At 41.2% G+C, this 19,559-nt stretch overlaps 1 protein-coding gene across 7 annotated transcripts in view; it reads right to left on the reverse strand.

Annotated features, from left to right (window-relative positions):
* RNF157 (ring finger protein 157) overlaps positions 1–19,559 on the reverse strand; it is a 95,615-nt gene that overhangs the window by 58,963 nt on the left and 17,093 nt on the right. The window contains exons 1-2 of one of the 7 annotated variants that reach the window (XM_042967670.1): positions 17,363–18,081; positions 16,770–16,820 (exon numbers count right to left, since the gene is read on the reverse strand). The exons of 5 other annotated variants lie outside the window; for them this stretch is intronic. In XM_042967670.1, the coding sequence (XP_042823604.1) occupies positions 16,770–16,785 (16 nt within the window). In that variant the 5' untranslated portion in view covers positions 16,786–16,820; positions 17,363–18,081. Of the gene's footprint in view, positions 1–16,769; positions 16,821–17,362; positions 18,082–19,559 lie in introns of those variants that run through there. One more of the 7 variants, XM_042967674.1, reaches the window with a different exon arrangement.

Here is a 19,559-nt window from a genome sequence, read left to right on the forward strand (position 1 = left end):
TGTTTTTTTCCCTTAAACTTGAAGTGGTTATTTCCTATCCCCTGTATATTCAGGGATCTTAACTACAGGCACCAGCATGTATACGCACACATACATTTCTCTGCCTGGATTTTCCTAAGCCAGTTCATACCTAAACACACACGTCTCAGTACCTGCCTACTACTACATACATAATCCCATAACCCTCTACAGTGAAGGCTCTTTCCTTTTCACATTTGCTTCAAAATGATTGTTGTTGTTGTTTTTATTGAGAGAGAAAGAGAGAGAGAGGACACATAAAGGCGGAGACAGAGAGGAAGAGAGAGAAAGAGAGGGAGAAGCAGGGCTCACCCAAAGCAGGGCTCGTGCTCATCCCACGTGGGACTCGAACTCACTCACTGTGAGATCATGACCTGAGCCAAAGTCACATGCTTAACCGACTGAGCCACCCAAGTGCCCCAAGATGATTATTAAAATGAATTTATATAATACAACTGTCCTTGGGGGCACCTGCGTGGCTCAGGCGGGTAAGTGTCCGACTCTTGATTTCGGTTCAGATCATGATCTTGCAGTTCATGGGATTGTGTCAGGCTCTAAGCTGACAGCACAGAGCCTGCTTGGGATTCTCTCTCACCCACCCTCCCTGCCCCTCCCCTGCCCTTGCACTCACACTCTTACTCTCTCTCAAAATAAATAAACATTTTTTTTAAATATAGCTGTCCTTGGGGCTCCTGGGTGGCTCAGTCGGTTGAGCGTCCGACTTCAGCTCAGGTCATGATCTCACACTCCGTGAGTTCGAGCCCCACATAGGGCTCTGTGCTGACAGCTCAAGAGCCTGGAGCCCACTTCAGATTCTGTGTCTCCCCCTCTCTCTGCCCCTCCCCTTCTCATGCTCTGTCTCTGTCTCAAAAATAAATAAAAACATTACAAAAAAAATGAAAAAAAAAAAAATATATATATACATATATATATATAGCTGTCCTTGACTTTACCTACCAATTACCACACAGATTATGGAGTTCGACAGGACAATAGTTTAGAACTATGAAAAGACACATGTGCACACACACACACACACACACACAAAACACACACCCTCAGTCCCAAATTCACTAACGGTGTGAACGGCCAGGGTTTCAGAGACATCAGTCATGTCTTGGCCCCACCTTGGCTCACGAGGAAGCAGGGATATTTTTAACACTACAGTAACTAGAGGCAATCGGTACTCAGGGGTCAGAATCCCCATCTGCCTCATCCAGACAAACTGAGGAACTGTACCAGGACGTGAGGGCACCGATAAGTCACCAAGGGAGGCTTAGGTAACACTGCAAATTCCACCTGGGAATACTTTCCAACCTAGACTGAAATGAATGCCTCTTAACATAAATTTCTTTTTTTTTTTTTTTAAGTTTATTTATTTTGAGAGAGAGGGAAAGTGGGAGGGAGGAGCGGGGCGGGAGAATCCTAAACAGGCTCCGCGCACTGTCAGCGAGGAGCCCGATGTGGGGCTTGAACTCACAAACCGTGAGATCACGCCCTGAGCTAAAATCAAGAGTTGGACGCTTAACCGATTGAGCCAGGCAGGCACCCCAACCCAAATTTCCATAATCTAATTATCCCATGAAGATATTTATCCCCCAACACGCCTTCTCACGGCTCTCCTCACATACCCCAATTCCTGGACGAATTCAAAAAACATATGAAATGGTGAGAGGCTTCGTCGTTATCTGTCACACAGCAAGAGTATAGGTAAATTTTCTAAACCAGTTTCAATTTTTGTCGAAGGTTTATAGCAAACTAAACACAGTGAGATTCAGCATTTTCGGCTGTGAAGAAGCCATAGGAAAGAAGACAGAGAAGCAAATTCCAACAGAAAAACTGAACCAAACGTTCATTTGCGGGTGTTCTTCCCATGCAGCTTTACAAACACTTATTACACAAGGCAATGTGGATAAAAATCACTCACCACAAAGTGAGACGATTCTTTAATTAAACAACAAGTAGGAAAACATTATTTGAGAGAAAAAGCGGCCAAACTCAAAGCAATCACCGAGGAACTCGCAAGAGCTACCCACCAAAACTGAAAAATACAAAGTGTATCCATCTGCAGTGACAGTGCAATTCGTCATTTGGGAAAGCTTCATTATCAATTATTTACGTCTCGCACTTGCAAGCCCTATTTTCCAAGTGCATAATTTATAGAGGGGGGAGGGGCCGAGTTGCCCTAAGTAGAAGCTGCCACCTCAAACAGTTGAAGTCATTTGCTGTTGAACCTTAGCAAAATCTGTTTTCTGTACGTTAGAGACTATATATTTATCATCCATTCGCTGAAATTTTAAAAGTTAAAGATTTTGGGGCGCCCGGCTGGCTCGATCGGTAGAGCGTGCGAGTCTTGATCTCTGGTCAGGAGTTCGAGCCCCACGTTGGGGAAAGAAATGACTTAAATAAATAAATACCATAAGATAAATAAAAAGTTAGAGGTTTCACACGCAGGGATGGCTTGCCCGAGTCACGAATAAAGAATGGAGAGAGGAAGGTTTGGTGTCTGGAACTGGGACACGCTGAGTTTCCAGCACCTGTGAACAGTCAGGTGAGGGATGTAGGGACAAAGAAATCCAGATAACCCACTTACGGATGGTAGTGATTACCCTGGCAAGAGAAGAGCACTGATGTCTTGGGGGGTAAAGGGCTAAAGATGGTGACAGGGTTCTTTCGGAAATGCCTTTTTTTTTTTTTTTTTTTTGCCATAATATTAAAAGAGAAGAAATTACCAAGAAAGTAGGGTACAGCTAGCTGTGCTTTTGCCTTACATTAAAAATCAAGAGCACAAATATACACAGATTTAAAATTAGGGTCAATATTTCACAGGTGAAGAAAGGACTTCTGCATTTCAGTAGAAGAGTCGACGTAAAATTCCTTTAAAAAGATGATCTCCGGGGGCGCCTGGGTGGCTCAGTGAATTGAGCGTCCGACTCTCGGTTTTGGCTCAGGTCGTGATCTCACAGTTTGTGGGACTGAGCCCCGCACTGGACTCTGTGCTGACAGTACTCTCTCCCTCTCTGTCTCTGCTCCTCCCCCCCACCCGTGTGCATACACGCGCACGCGCGCTCTCTCTCCCTCTCAAAAATAAATAAACTTAAAAAAAAAAAAGATGATCTCTCTTGGTGCACTTAAAATACAAATACTTTCTCTGTTAAAAAATAATAATAATGAGCTTAAAGCAACCAAAAATTTGCTCGTTCCTTTCTTTGAAACGGACCCCTGTAATCACTTGCCCTAGTTCGACGGGCAAGAAAGAGCAAATCTGCCGTCTGCGGCCTGGATAAAGCTTTCTGTCTGTCTGTCTGCCCAGCTGTCTAAAGGGACAGATCAGCGCACAGTCATGTGCCGCTACCACATCAGCAGACGGTAACGGTCTCTGAAAACGATGCCTGTTGGCGTAGTTGTTCACAGTTTCACTTTTCAGCATAAACTACACTCTAAAATCAGAAATGGTAGGGGGGAAAGAACTGTACTCGAATACTTTGCCTGTTTGCTAACAGGAACACGTATGACTAATGGATAAACTGCAAGCTTTTCATTATGAGTTAGCTAGAATTTCTTAATCAGAACTCGTATTCAAATTCTTTGTGGGCTTGAAGAAGGTATATCTTGTGGTAATCATTTTACGCGATAGACGTGTGTCATATCATCGCTTTGTACACCTTAAACTTATACGACGTTTTATGTCAATTATATCTCAGTAAAGGGGGAAAAAGAAGACACATCATACACGGATCTCCAACATTATATTTAAAACACAGCACGAGTGGGAGGGAGAAGGGGGAAATGGTGTTTAATGGGTATAGAGTTTCTGTTTTGTAAGAAGAAAAAGTTCTAGAGATCTTAACACTACTGAATTGTACACTTGAAAGTGGTTGAGATAATAAATTTAATGCTACATAATTTCCACTACGGTAAAGAAAAAAATAACAATAAGGTTTGGTCCAGAATGGCCAACACTAATTCAAGTTCAGGATTAAAGGAAACAAATATTAAAGAAAAAAAGGCATCCAGGCAAAAAAGTAAAACTATTTCTAAGGGAAGAAAATTACACTAGCACTGTTCCTCCAGATCAGGGCTGTCCAATAAAAATATAACACAAGCCCCCTACGTAATTTTTAAATTATCGAATAGCCGCATTTTTTAAAAAGCAAAATTGTAATATATTTTATTTATCCCAATATTGGATATCCCAATATCCCAATAGATCCAAAATGTTTTATCAACATGCAAATCAGTATAAAAATTATTAACAAGCTATTTACATTCTTTTTTTTTTTTAAGTATGGAGTCTTCAAAATCTGGCACATATTTCCTACTGTCTACAGTGCATCTCATTTTGGACTGGCCAGGTTTGGTTTTTTTTAATGTTTATGTATGCATTTTGAGAGAGTGAACGAACAAGCAGGGGAGGTGCAGAGAGAGGGAGAGAGAGAGAGAATCCCAAGCAGGCTCCACACCATCGGCACAGAGCTGACATGGGGTCATGAGAGCATGAGCGGAGCTGAAACCAAGAGTCAGACGCTCAACCAACCGAGTCACTCAGGCGCCCTTGAACTTGCCACATTTCAAGTGTTCTACGGCTACGTGAAGCCAGTGGCTGCCACAGTAGAGAGCACAGCTGCAGACACTATTCCTCATCCTCTGATTTCATCTTTGTCACTATCAACACTTTCTGGCTCTACAAAAACTTCAGAGTAATTCCAAAGGAACTTGTATAGTACCGAAGGAATCCTACCCTAGCAAAGACAACTTTTGAACCAAGAGCTCAAATCAGTAAATTGACTTCAACTGTCCACAAAGAAAAATACAACTCTTTGCTCCTTATGTGAAGAAGAGAAAAACCTCAGTTTTTCTGAGAAAACTGGTTTTCTGGTTTTCAGAAAAACCAAAGAGAAAAACCTCAGTTACAATTCACTATCTTAAACAATTTGCCCAATGAATTTAAGCTATTGGGCCATATTCCTAACATCACAGTGAAATTAAATATTGCTCAATTGATTCCATAATTTACATCTGATCCAATGAGACATTCTGATATATGCCACCAAACTGCTATGAACTGTAACATCACACAATAAAGAACAATTAGACCCACTTCCCATTTTCCTACAACTCTGTATGCCTTTTATAAGATATACATATATCAAATCATCACATTGTTCACCTTAATCATTATGGGTACCCTATATATTAACAAAAACTCTAATTTCAAAAAAAAGGGGGGAGCTGGCTGGCTCAGTCCCTAGAGTATGTGACTCTTGAGTCAGGGTTGTAAATTTGAGCCCACGTTGGGGGTAGAGATTAATGAAAACTAAAATGTAAAAAAATAAAAACTGAGCCCGGGTGGCTCAGTCTGTTCAGCGTCAGACTTCGGCTCAGGTCATGATCTCACAGTCTGGCAGTTCGAGCCCCGCGTCAGGCTCTGTGCTGACAGCTCAGAGCCTGGAGCCTGTTTAGGATTCTCCCTTTCTCTCTGCTCCTCCCCCACTTGTGCACAATGTCTCTGTCTCTGTCTCTCTCTCAAAAATAAAAAATAAACATTAATAAAAAAGATTTTAAAAAATAAATAAGAACTTTTCTTTCCAAATCCATGAAATTACTGAAATATGTCTGCCTACAGAAACCAGGCGTAGGAAAAAAAAACCCCCAACTGCTTAGGCCTCTAAGTAATGGCACATTGCAAATCAAAGATTTTAAACTCAAGTCATGGAAACTTTATATTTTATAAAACAAACAAAACTCAAAGATAAGCAAGCAAAAAATTTTGATAATTTATGTGGAGTAAATGATAAAGGAAAATGTATTTGGGATTTTAGCCCCTATCTTAGGCTAAGTGGGAGTTTTTACTGCAAGATTTATAAACAATCTTCCCTTCTTTTTGCATTTTGAATGATGTCACATAAAACAACTATTCTGCCTATAAGTGAAAAATATTAATCTTCAACTTAATGGAGGTGTATGCTTGATTATTGCAAAAAAATGGAATTATATTTAAAAATAACTTTAGGGGTGCCTGGGTGGCTCAATGTTAAGCATCAGATTTCGACTCAGGTCATGATCTCCCAGTTCATGAGTACAAACTCCTCATCCGGCTCTCTACTGTCAGTCAGTGCAAAGCTGGCTTCAGAGCCTCTGTCCTCCTCTCTCTGCCCCTCCCCCATTCTCTCTCTCTCTCTCTCTCTCTCTTTCAAAAATGAATAAACATTTAAAAAAGTAAATAAAGGGGCGCCTGGGTGGCTCAGTCAGTTAAGTGCCCGACTTCGGCTCAGGTCATGATCTCAGGTTTGTGAGTTCGAGCCCCACATCTGGCTCTGTGCTGACAGCTCAGAGCCTGGAGCCTGCTTCGGATTCTATGTCTCTCTCTGCCCCTCCCCTGCTCGCTCCCTGTCTGTCTGTCTCTCTCTCTCAAAAATAAATAAACATTAAACATAAATAAATAAATAAAATAAAAATAAAAAAGTAAATAAAATAAATTAAAATAACTTTAAAAATAAAATAATAACTTTATACAAAATTTAAATATGAGAAAATTGGCTATAGGAATCCTATTAGGTTTCCATGTATTTGAAAAAGCTTCATCTACACAATATTTAAATAATATACTTTAAGCTTTTGGTCACAAAAATGAAAAAACAGTAACGAAATTTTTTTTTTTTTTTAATTTTTTTTTCAACGTTTTTTATTTATTTTTGGCACAGAGAGAGACAGAGCATGAACGGGGGAGGGGCAGAGAGAGAGGGAGACACAGAATCGGAAACAGGCTCCAGGCTCTGAGCCATCAGCCCAGAGCCTGACGCGGGGCTCGAACTCACGGACCGCGAGATCGTGACCTGGCTGAAGTCGGACGCTTAGCCGACTGCGCCACCCAGGCGCCCCTAAAATTTTTTCAAACATCTCTATTCGACTCAATTCTTTAAAAAAAAATTTTTTTTTAATGTTTATTTTTGAGAGAGAGAGAGAGACAGATTGTGAGCAGGGGAGGGGCAGAGAGAGAGGGAGACACGGAACCCGAAGCAGGCTCAGGGGTCGGAACGGTCAGCACAGAGCCTGATGCGCTGCGAGCCGTGAGATCATGACCTGAGCCGACTAATGCTGTTCACTCAATTCTAATGCCACAGCACTACTTTTGTTATTTATGCTTTTATTCATTTAAAAAATTACAAAGGGCACCTGGCTGACTTAGTAGGTGGAACGCAGCGACTCTGGATCTTGGGGTTAGGAGTTCAAGCTCCATGTTTGGTGTAGAGATTACTTAAAATAAAGCCTTTTTTAAAATTACACAAGTAAAACATATCCTTTGCAAAAAATAAAAAACAAAAATACACAGAAGCGCGTAATTTAAAAAGTGATAATCCAACCCGATTATCCGTTCTGTGAGATGTAACTCTGCTATTAAGAATTGGTTTGTGGCCTTCCAGATTTTCCTACACAGATGTAAACACATTCGGATTTTCTGTTTTACTTTGTCTTTTAATTTAATTGGAATATACACATATCGATCTGCAAGGTTTTTTTTTGTTTTTTGGGGTTTTTTGCCTATCGCACTCTATGCATCTTTCCATGTCTGCCCTTATAAATCAAACTCAAGGGATACCTGGGTGGCTCAGTCGGTTAAGTGTCCGACTTCAGCTTAGGCCATGATCTTGCGGTTTGTGAGTTTGAGCCCCACATCGGGCTCTGTGCTGACAGCTCAGAGCCTGGAGCCTGCTTCGGATTCTGTGTCTCTCTCTCTCTCTGCCCCTCCCATGTTCATGCTCTGTCTCTCTGTGTCTCTCAATAATAAATAAACGTTAAAAAATTTCTTTTAAAAATCAAACTCATTATTATTATGACCACGTTATAATACCTCATAATAATAACCTCAATGTAACAACCCCATATCGAGGACTCACTCTATACCAGCACTGTACTAACAAGTAGCACATAGGTTATTCCTCACAACAACCATATAAGGTAGGCGGTACAAATTTTTTATTTTGCAGAAGAGACGGTAAATGCACAGAGAGGGTAAGTAATTTGTCCAGGATCACACAGCTAGTAAGAGGCAGTGTCAGGGGGTACCTGGGTGGCTCAGTCAGTTAAGCATCCGACTTCAGCTCAGGTCACGATCTCGCGGTCCGTGAGTTCGAGCCCCGCGTCAGGCTCTGGGCTGATGGCTCAGAGCCTGGAGCCTGCTTCTGATTCTGTGTCTTCCTCTCTCTCTGCCCCTCCCCCGTTCATGCTCTGTCTCTCTCTGTCCCCAAAATAAATAAACGTTAAAAAAAAAAAATTAAAAAAAAAAAAAGAGGCAGTGTCAGGTCCCAAACCCAGCTATTTTTATTACAGAGTTCCTATGTGTACTCTTAACCATTGTACTATATTCCCATTGAATGCCCAGATTTAATGAACTGGTTCCCTACTGATAAACATTCTCTACTTTCTAGTTTACGTTGCTTGCATGCTTTTTTTTTCCCTCCTGGGTATTGTTGTTGTTGCTATTTGATCTGGAATTTGTCCTTATAGACTGTGTGGGATAAGGGGTTAGTCTTTTTTTTTTTTTCCCCAAACGGGAAACTTTACTAACACCATTTATTGAATATTCCATTACCCCCACTAAACTGAAAATCTATTTTTATCATGCTATATATATATACCTAGCTCCAGACTCTATTCTATTCTGAACGAGCACAATGAAGTGTTTTTGTTTGAGTACAATATAGTTTTGCTTTGTTTTTTAGTAGGCTCCATGCCCAACGTGGGGCCCAAACTCACAACCCTGAGATTGAGAGTCGCATACTCTACTGACGGAGCAGGCCAGGTGCCCCTGAGTACAATATAGTTTTAACAACTGTAGCTTTCCAGTATTTAGAGCAAGGCGCACATCGACAGAGCCAAGCCTTCCCCCCGTTTTCGAGGTACCAAACCTGACTCTTCCATTGCGACATCCCCTCAAAACCCTTCAACGTCACAAAAGCTTCACCACCTTGGGGTGCCGGGGTGGCTCAGTGGGTTAACCGTGTGACTCTTAACTTTGAGTCAGATCATGATCTCACAGTTCTTGAGTCTGAGCCCCACGTCTGGCTCTGTGCTGACAGTGCAGAGCCTACTTGGGATTCTCTCTCTCTCCCCCTCTCTCTCAAAATCAATCAATAAACAAATCCTTAAAGAAAAAAACAAAAACAAAAAACCAAAGTTTCAACACCTTCCAACTTCCCTATATTTCTATCCACACATTCTTCCGATCTCAAGAAGGTAGCCCTTTCCCCATTCCAAGGTTAACTTCTCCGCTTGAGTTCCCATTCCCAACTGCCTCTCCCTCCTGATGAGACCTCACCAGCAACCTCCCTCTTTCTCAATATTGCTATTCCTCTGTCCACCATCTTTTTACTTGCCTTGCGCTGAAAGCATATTCTGGTCTCCCCAACTTAAAAAGCAAACACAAAAAGAGTTTCATCTGCCATGCCTCAAAATCCGCCCCCTGGGCCCGCATCCGTCATTCCTGCCTGCTCCCACCCACATCCAGTAACTCCGCAGCTCTTACAGTGGTTTCCGCTGCTCTAAATTCTTCCCTGCAACACCAGCGGGCCAAGTCTGTTCTCACACTTCCTTCACCCTTATGAACGCTCAGAAGACTTCCACACTCATTTCTGAGGCTCCTTGTCCCTTGGCTCCCCAAGCCCTCCCGGTCCTGAATCTCGTCTTACCTACCACTTGTTCCACGCTTTTGTGCAGCCCACAAACGCGGAAGTGTCTCTAAGAGCTCAGGTCTCTCCTTTTCTTTCATTCTTTCTCCCTCTCTCTTCCTCATAGAATCAAAGCAGAGGCTCTGACTTAAGGCACACATTTGCTCCTGGTGCCACCTTCTACCACTGTATGGCCTAGGACAACTTATTTAACTTTTTTGAGCTTTGGTTTATTTGTAAAACGGATAGTAACACGTCTTTCAAAGGACTGTTGTCAGGCCCAGGGAGCAATCAATACACACGGGCTCCTCCTTTCCCATAATGCGACTCCCAAACATTTTCCTCCGATCCTTCCTTGGAGTTTCAGCCCAAATCTTTAACCACCTGCTGTATCTTTTCATCCGGGTAACCCCTCTTTGCTTCAAGTTCAATGAATCACCTTTATTGCTGGGAGGAGGGGGAATAAAGAGCATTTTATCTCAGGAGCTGTCAGCACAACTCCTCTGGGTGAAGGCACAATCTTTTTTTTTTTTTTTGGAATATACCTTAATGAGCTTCTGAGAATGAAGAACAACACACCAAGGGTCCGTGTCCTTTTGTTACTGGTTGCAACTCAAACTGTCTTGTGACTTTTCTTCTCAGGAGAAAGGGTGAGAAGAAGAGTCAAAAAGGCAGAGAAATGACAGGATGAGAAAGGCTGGGGCTGGGGAACCTAAGAGCCAGTAAAACTCCGTAGCTGAAGTTCGGTTTAGGGCGATGCTGCCTGCTACTCCTTTGTATTTCTGCGACGTAAACCCCAACTTCATTGCCCTCCGCAGACCTTTAGCAGAAGCTATACTTTGTTGGGGGGTTTTTATGTTTATTAATGTATCTTTGAGAGAGAGAGAGCGAGTGCTCGTGAGCACAAACATGCATGTGAGCAGGGGAGGGGCAGAGAGGAGAGAAAATCCCAAGCAGCTCCAAGTTGCCAGCGCAGAGCCTGACTCGGGAGGGATCGATCCCACACGACCCGGGAGATCATGACCTGAGCAGAGACAAAGAGTCCGATGCTTAACCGACTGAGCCACCCAGGCGCCCCAGAACCTACGCTTTCAGGGTTTTCTGTGAACGGAATTTTTTGGAGAAACTGAAGAATGGACTGAAGTCACATTTACTGTGGGGCAAAGACAGCAAGCTGGAGCCCCGGAGCCAACATGACTGTACCACGGGACATGCAGGAATTCGCAGAAATCTTGGAAGCGGCATTAGAAGTCTACACTCTATGATTTGGGGGGGTTGGGGGGGGGGTTCTGTCTAATTCTTCTAGATTCTAAGGAGCAGTAAAGCCCTGGATGACATTTGGAACTCACTTTAAAATTCTTTATTTTTTATTTTTGAGAGAGACAGAGAGGCAGAGAGAAAGGGAGACACAGAATCCAAAGCAGGCTCCAGGGGCTCGAACTCATATCATGACGTGAGCTGAAGTTGGACATCTAACCGACTGAGCCACCCAGGCGGCCCGTTTGGCACTCACTTGAAAAGCAGTGTCTTCCCCAGATTCTCAATTTCTGTCAATGGTGCTCACTTCTCTGGTCACCCAGCCTAAAAATGTCATAGTCATCAAAACCACAAAAACACTGAACGTGTGCTTTGTGCCAAGCATCCTTGTCAAGACCTCAGCCCTTTCCAAGTTCGGTTACAGTGGATTATCAGGTTATACTTCCCTAGCAAATCTCCATGCTTCTGGGTCTTTTTCTCCCTACAACCTATACCTCTAAGAGATAAATCTTCCTAAGAACACCACCTGGCTCCTCTCTCTTTTGGCTCCTACCCACCTCCCAAATTTTATTCCACGCTATCTTTCTACTAGAATTCCCTGCCTCAACCAACTAATCTATTCGCTATTCTCTAAATCCATCAAGAATACTGGCAAGTACACCTGAAACTAATACAACACTAGATGTTAACTGGCATTAAAACAAAAACTTATAAAGGCCAAAACAAAACCAAACCAAACCAAACCAAAACCAAAACAAAGCACACCAGCAAACTTCCAGGCCATTACTAACACTGTTCTCCCTCTTGGGCTATTTGAGCGTTCTACCCTGCCTTCGATGCATTCAGAACCATTGCTTTCTAGAACTCTACCCTTACTGATCAAGCTCTTTTCTGTATTTTACTTGCTTGGCAGAAACCCCTGTGTAGTTACTTTTAACAGCTTTACTGAGGTATACTATACATCACATAAAATTCACCCATCATGGGGCACCTGGGTGGCTCAGTCGGTCAAGCGGCCGACTTCGGCTCAGGTCATGATCTCACGGTTCGTGGGTTCGAGCCCCGGGTCGGGCTCTGTGCTGCCGGCTCGGAGCCTGGAGCCTCCTTCGGATTCTGTGTCTCCTTCTCTCTCTGCCCCTCCCCAACTTGTGCCCTGTCTCTATCAAAAATAAATAAATGTAAAAAATAAATTTTTTTTTTAATTCACCCATCGTACATTTTAATGACTTTGGTAACTATCACCACCATCCGCTTGAAAACATTTCCACCACGCCCAAAATGTTCCCTCGTGCCCGTTTACAACGAAGTCCCACTCCCTTCCCCAGGCTTAGGCAAACACTGCTGTTTTCTAGCTCTACAAATTTGCCTTTTCTAGCCATTTCGTATAAATGGACTCACACAATATACGGTCTTAAATCTGGTTTCTAGCACTTAGCACAATGTTTTCGAGGTTAATCTGTGTAGTGCAGCATATATCACTAGTTCATTCCTTTAAATTGCCGAATAGCATTTCATTGTACGAATTTATCTCATTTTATTAATCCATTCACCAGCTGATGAACATTTGGATTACTTCCCATTTCTTGCCTCTTCATAGATACAATGCTGCTATGGACATGCACATACGTGTCTGTGTGTGAATCTTCTGGACACATTCGTTGAGAGTGGAATTCTAGATCATAAGGTAACTTTATGTTCACTCCCAAACCCTTCCAAAGTGGCTGCTACCATTTTACATTCCTTTCAGAGACGTACTAGGATTCCATTTCCATGCATTCCCACTAACACTTGAGATCTTTTTCTTTTTTTTTGACATCGTCTTTCTTATTGTAGCTCTCCTAGTGGTTGTGAACTGCTATCTCCTTGTGGTGTTTTGTTGTTTTTTTTTTTAATTTTTTGTTTATTTATTTATTTTTGAGAAAGAGACAGAAAATGAGTGGAGGAGGGGCAGAGAGAGAGGGAAAGAGAGAATCCCAAGCAGGCTCCGCACTGTCAGCACGGAGCCCAATGTGAGGCTTGAACTCACAAACCTTGAGATCATGACTTGAGCGGAAAGCAAGAGTCAGAGGCTTAATCGGTTGAGCCACCCAGGTGCCCCTCATTGTGGTTTTGACTGTATTTTCCTAACGACTACAGGTAGTGAGCATCATTCTATGGGTTTATCAGCCATTCCTATATCTTCTTTGGGGACATACCTATTCAACTCGCTTGTCCATTTTAAATTGGGTCGTCTTAACACTGTTGTTAGGGACGCCTGGGTGGCTCGGTTGGTTGACTGTATGACTCCAGCTCAGGTCATGATCTCACCGTTTGTGAGCTGGAGACCCGCATCAGTCTCTGTGCTGACGGCTTGGAGCCTGGAGCCTGCTTCAGGTTCTGTGTCTCCCTCTCTCTCCATCCCTCCCTCACCCACGCTCTGTCTCTGTCTCTCTCAAAAATAAACATTAAAAATAAATAAATAAATACTGAGTTGTTAAAGTTCTTGGTATATTCTAGATGCAAATCCTTTATCCATGTGTTTTGCAAATATTTTCATTCAGAAGATGGCTTGTCTTTTCATCTATCTTAATGTTTTCTGAAACAGAAACATGTTTAATTTTGGAGAAATCCAATTTATCAGTTTTTTCTCTTCTGGACAGTGTTTTTGGTGCTGTATCAAAGAACTCTTTCCCTAATCTGAGTCAAATAAATAATTTCTCCTGTATCTATATCTTCTTTTAGGGGTTTTACAGCTTTAGTTCTTACATTTAGGTCCATTTTTCTAAACAGCTTTATTGACATATAATTCATACACCTTACAATTCACCTATTTAAAGTACACTATCCAGCGGCTTTTTCGTCTATTCACAGAGTTCTGCAACTATTCACCATGATCCTATTAGTGGACATTTTCATTATCCCAAAAAGAAACCCATTAGCAGTCACTCCCCATTTTCCCCTCCCCCAGTCACTGACACTCACTAATCTACTTTGTCTCAATGGATTTGTCTTTTGCAGACATTACGAATAAATGGGATTATTCGATGTATACCATTTTGCATCTGGCTTTTCACTTAACATGAATGTTTTCAAGGTTCATCATGGTGCAGCAAATACCCTGTTATTGCCAAATAAAGTCCCATTGGGTGGACTTGTCACATTTTATCAGTTGTTCCATTTGCCAGTTGACGGACGTTTGGGTTATTTCCACCTTTTAGCTATTACGAAAAATGCTGTCACGAACATTCATGTACATATTTTGGTGTGGATTTTCCCCATTTTTCTTGGGCATATATATACCTACGAATGGAATTGCTGAGTCATTTAAGGAACTGTCAAACCGTTTTCCAAAGCAACTGTGCTATTTTACATTTCTACCAGGAGGGTACCAGAATTTTAATTTCTCTACATCCTCACCAACACTTATTATTTCTTATATTGATTATAGCCACCCTAGTGGTTGTGAAGTGGTATCTAACTGTAGCTTTGATTTGCATTTCCCTAATGGCTAATGATGCTGTTTTCATGTGCTTATTTTCCATTTATGTATCTTTTTTTGGAGGAATGTCTATCAAGACCTTTGTTCCTTTTTTAAGGTTTGTCTTTTTCTTTTTTTCTTAATTTTTTTAATGTTTTATTTATTTTTGAGAGAGAGACAGAGCATGAGCAGGGGAGGGGCAGGGGAGAGGGAGACAGAATCCACAAAGCAGGCTCCAGGCTCTGAGCTGTCAGCACAGAGCCTGACATGGGGCTTGAACTCACAAACCACGAGATCATGACCTGAGCCAAAGTCAGAATGCTTAACCAAGTGAGCCACCCAGGCGCCCCAGGTTCTTTTTCTTATTGAACTGTACAAGTTCTTTATATATTCTTGATACAAATCCCTTAACATATATATGAATTGCAAATATTTTCTCCCATTCTGTGACTTGTGTCTTCATTCTATGATCCATTCTGAGTTAATTTTTGGTGATGTAAGAAAGAGTTTAAGTTTATTGTTACTATTATTTTTTGCTTGTCATTATCCAAATGTCCCAGCACCATTTGTTGAAAAAAAACCATTCTTTTCCTGTTGATAGGTCTTGGTACTTTTGTCAAAATCAACTGACCATGAACATAAGGTTTTATTTCTGCCTTAAAATTCTGTTCCATTGATCTATATGACTTTTGTTGTGCCAATACCACACTGTGGTTTTATAGTAATTTTTTAAATTGGGTAGTGCAAGTCCTTTAACTTTGTTAGTCTCTTTCTTTCTTTCTCTCTCTCTCTCTCTCTCTCTCCCTCCCTCCCTCCTTTCCTCCCTCTCTTCTTCCCTTCCTTTTTTTAAGATTTTTCAGGGCACCTGGGTGGCTCAGTTGGTTGAGCATCCAACTCTTGATTTTGGCTCAGGTCATGATCCCAGAGTCATGGGATCGAGCCCTGCATCAGGCTCTGTGCTGAGTGCAGAGTCTACTTAAGACTCTATGTCTCCCTCTGTCTCTGCCCCTACTCCACTCGTGCTCCGCCTCCCTCTATCTCTCTCTCAAAAAGAAATGTTAAACAAAAAAAATTAAAAAGAGAAAAAGAATCAGTTGGTCAATTTCTTTAGAAAAAGTTTGTTGGGATTTTGACTAAATTTTTAGATCAATTTGGAGAATATCGGCATCTTGACAATACTGAGTTTTCCAACATGAAGTGTTTAATTACTTAGATCTTTTAAAACTTCTTTAGTTAAAGCATCAATCTCGGTAACATTGTAGAATTTTCAGTGTACAACTTTTTTACTTTTTTTTTTAAAGTTTATTTATTTATTTTGAGCCACAGTGTGTGCAAAAGTGTGCAAGAGTGAGCAGGGGAGGGGCAGAGAGGGAGAGAGAATTCCAAGCAAGCTCTGCGCTGCCAGCACAGAGCCTGAACCAGGGCTCAAACTCACGAAACCCTGAGATTATAACCTGAACCAAAACCAAGAGTCAGACACTTAACTGAATGAGCCACCCAGAAACTCGAGGATGAATTGCTTTCTTTCTTTCTTTTAAAAAAAAAAAAAATTTTTTTTTAATGTTTATTTATTTTTGAGAGAGAGACAGAGTACAAGATGGGCAGAGGCAGAGAGAGAGGCACAGAATCTAAAGTAGGCTCCAGGCTCTAAGCTGTCAGCACAGAGCCTGATGCTGGGCTCAAACCCACGAACCACAAGATCATGACCTGAGCCAAAATCCGACACTCAACCAACTGAGCCAGCCCGGTGCCCCAGCTTTCTTAATTTCATTTTCAGATCATTCCTTGCGTGTAAAAATGCAATTGATTTTTATATATTGGTCTTGTATGTGCAATCTTCCTAACTCATTTATTGATGGTAGTAGTTGTGTGTGTGTGTGTGGAATCCTTGGTACTTTCTCATACAGGATCGTGTCACCTGTGAACAGAGTTTTACTTCTTCCTTTACATTCTGGGTGCCTTAAAAAAAATTTTTTTTAATACGTACGTGTGTTTATTTTGCCATACTAGTCCGAATCTCCAATCAACACTAAATGACAAAAGCAGACATCCTTGCCTTGTTCCTGATCTTAGCAGGAAAGCATTCTGTATTTCATCATTAAGTACGATATGAGCTGCGGGCTTTTCAGAGATGCCCTTTATCAAGTTGAGGAAGTTCCCTTCTATTCCCAGTTGGCTGAGTGTTCCTCATCTTGAAAAAGTTGGATTTGTCGCGTTTTATCTCCATTTATTGAAATAATCATGTAGTTTTTATTTTTTATTCTACTAACATGATATATTAACATTAACTGATTTTCAGATATTAAACTAACCCTGCATTCCTGGGATATATACCTCAGTTGGTGACGGTAGTCTGTATTCTTACTTACCTCTGTATGCCTGCATTCCACCTCTGACAGTAGATTATAAGCACTGAAATTCTGGAAGAAGCATAATTTTTAAATAATGATTTCTAAAGGTTATAACTTTTAGATTTTTTTTTTTTTTTAAATAGGTTGTGGGGCACCTGGGTGGCTCAGTCAGTTAAGCCTCCAACTCTTAGTTTTCAGAGGCTTGGTTTCGGGTCAGGTCATGATCTTGCAGTCTGTGAGTTCGAGCCACATCTGCACTGTCAGCACAGAGCCTGCTTGGGATTCTCTCTCTCTTCTTCTCTCTGACCCTTCCCTGCTCATGCTCACTCTCGCTCTCTCTCTCAAAATAAATAAATAAACTTAAAGAAAAATTTTTTTTAAAAGAGGTTTTCACAGCACAAGTACTCTTTCATCAACTAAAACCTCGAGCTTAGCACCTACTTCACAAGAATAATTAGTTAAAATAGGAAGCCACTATAGTTGTAACTTTTATGTGTCTTGGCTGGGCTATCATGCCCAGCTGTTTATCCAAACGTTAATCTAGATGTTGCTGTGATGGTATTTTGTAGATGTAATTAACATTTACAATTAGTTGACTTTAAAGAAATTACCTTGATAATGTGGATGGGCCTCATCCAATCAGTGGAGGACTGTAAGAGCAAAAACCGAGGTTCCCCAGAGAAGAAGGAATTCTGTCTTAAGACTGAAAGAGAAATCCTGCCGGAGTTTCCAGTCTGCTAGCTTGCTCTACAGATTTCAGACTCATGACTACATCAATTCCTGTCTGTTTCCAGCTTGCTGGCGGGCCTTATAAATTTTAGACTTGCCAGCTCCCACAATCACAGAAGACAAGTCCTTAAAATAAAAAGCAAACATAAAAAATAAATCTTTTTATTTTAAGGAACATACATATATTTTTTAAATATACATATATCTCCTATTGGTTCCGTTTCTTTGGAGAATCCTGACTGATACTGCCACCAAATAGCTTGTGTTGTTAATACTCCCTTCTGTGACCCATATCATGAATTCCAAAGTTGATTTGAGAGCTATCCTGCTGCTTGCCAAAGGAATCAAAATCACTGAGCACAAGGATCAGAATCTATATACTGGTGCACAGTACAATGCATGATACATACCAGGTGCTCAGTAAAGGTACATAAATGGTAATAAACAGAAAGAGAAAACATGCTAAAGAACAAAAGGATACAACCACCATCATATAAGGAAATCAAAGGCCCTAAATCTTAGAACAAAATCGAGAAGTAAAAGAAATCGGTCTGCTTTTAATGAAGTATAAATAAAACAAAAACACTGGAGGTTTCAGGGGCACCTGGGTGGCTCAATTGAGTGTCTGACTCTTGATTTCAGCTCGGGTCATGATCCTACAGTCAGGGGATTCTCTCCATCTTTCCCTCTGCCCCTCTCTCATACTCTGTCTCTCAAATAAAAAATAGAAAATTAAAAAAATTAACAATAAATACTGGAGGTTTCAAGAGGAAAATCACTACATTTTAAGTGTTTGAAAAATAATGCTGGCATTTGAACTCTTGACCTTGATGACCTTCATTAAATGGAGGAACGTTTAGGTTTTTTATGGTATTCAGTGTATTTACTATGAATTTCAGATTATTTTCTTTTTTTAATGTTTAGTGCAGGGGAGGGGCAAAGAGAGAGAGAGCCTATCAGAAGTGGCCTCTATGCTGACAGAGTTCATGACCTGAGCTGAAGTCAGTTGCTTAACCGACCGAGCCACCAGGCACCCCAAGGAACTTACTTAATTTTAAAGTTATCAAACGGTCCCAGAACTGAACAATTCTTTATTTTGTGGTGAGTTACAGATTTTAAACTCCTTGGCTTCGAAACTAATATTAAATTGATGTTCCTAAAAACTAAGAGAAATTGTTATAACTATTTCACAGACAAGAGGCGTTATCCATGCTTAAAAAACTGCTCTTGGGGCACCTGCGTGGCTCAGTCGGTTGAGCATCTGACTTGATTTTGGCTGAGGTCGGGATCACAGGGTTGTGGGACTGAGCGCTGCTTCTGGTTCCACACTCAGTGTGGAGTCTGTCTGGGATTCTCTCTCTCTCTGCCTCTCCCCTGCCCACACTTGCATGCTCTCTCTCTAGCTCAAAATAAATAAACATTTAAAAAATAAATAAAATCTTTGGGGTGTCTGGGTGGCTCGGCTGGTTAAGCAGCTGACTTTGGCTCAGGTCACGATTTCACGGTTTATGGGTTCAAGCCCCACATCCAGCCCTGCGCTGACAGCAAGCAGTCTGGAGCCTGCTTCAGATTCTGTGTCTTCCTCTCTCCCTCTGCTCCTCCCCGTCTTGTGCTCTTTCTTTCCAAAATAAATAAATAAACAAACATTAAAAATGTATACAAAATAAATAATAAAATCTCTACAAAAAAAAGGTTTAAAAAAAAAGGTGCAGAACAGCCTAAATAGCATGTTATGCTTGTATTCGCACAAGAAATTGGAAGAATTCCAAAGAAACCAAAAATGGTTACACAGGGATGGGAGGAGGTGTATGGGGAGAAACCGGGTGATGAACAGAGCAGTGAGAACAAGACTTTCACTTTATGGCTTTTCATTCTTTTAAACTTTGAATCATGTAACTTAGATTACTTATTCAAAAAATAATTATAAAACAATTTAGGCTATCTCTCTCTAAAAAAAGAAACTTAATTTTTTAAAGAAACTTCAGTTTCAACATGAAATCAGCTGTTTCCAGTAATTTCTAAAAAAAATTTTTAGGGGCGCCTGGGTGGCTCAGTTGGTTAAGCGACCGACTTCGGCTC

Source organism: Panthera tigris, chromosome E1 (assembly GCF_018350195.1).
Source record: "Panthera tigris isolate Pti1 chromosome E1, P.tigris_Pti1_mat1.1, whole genome shotgun sequence".
Classification (NCBI taxonomy): Eukaryota; Metazoa; Chordata; class Mammalia; order Carnivora; family Felidae; genus Panthera; species Panthera tigris.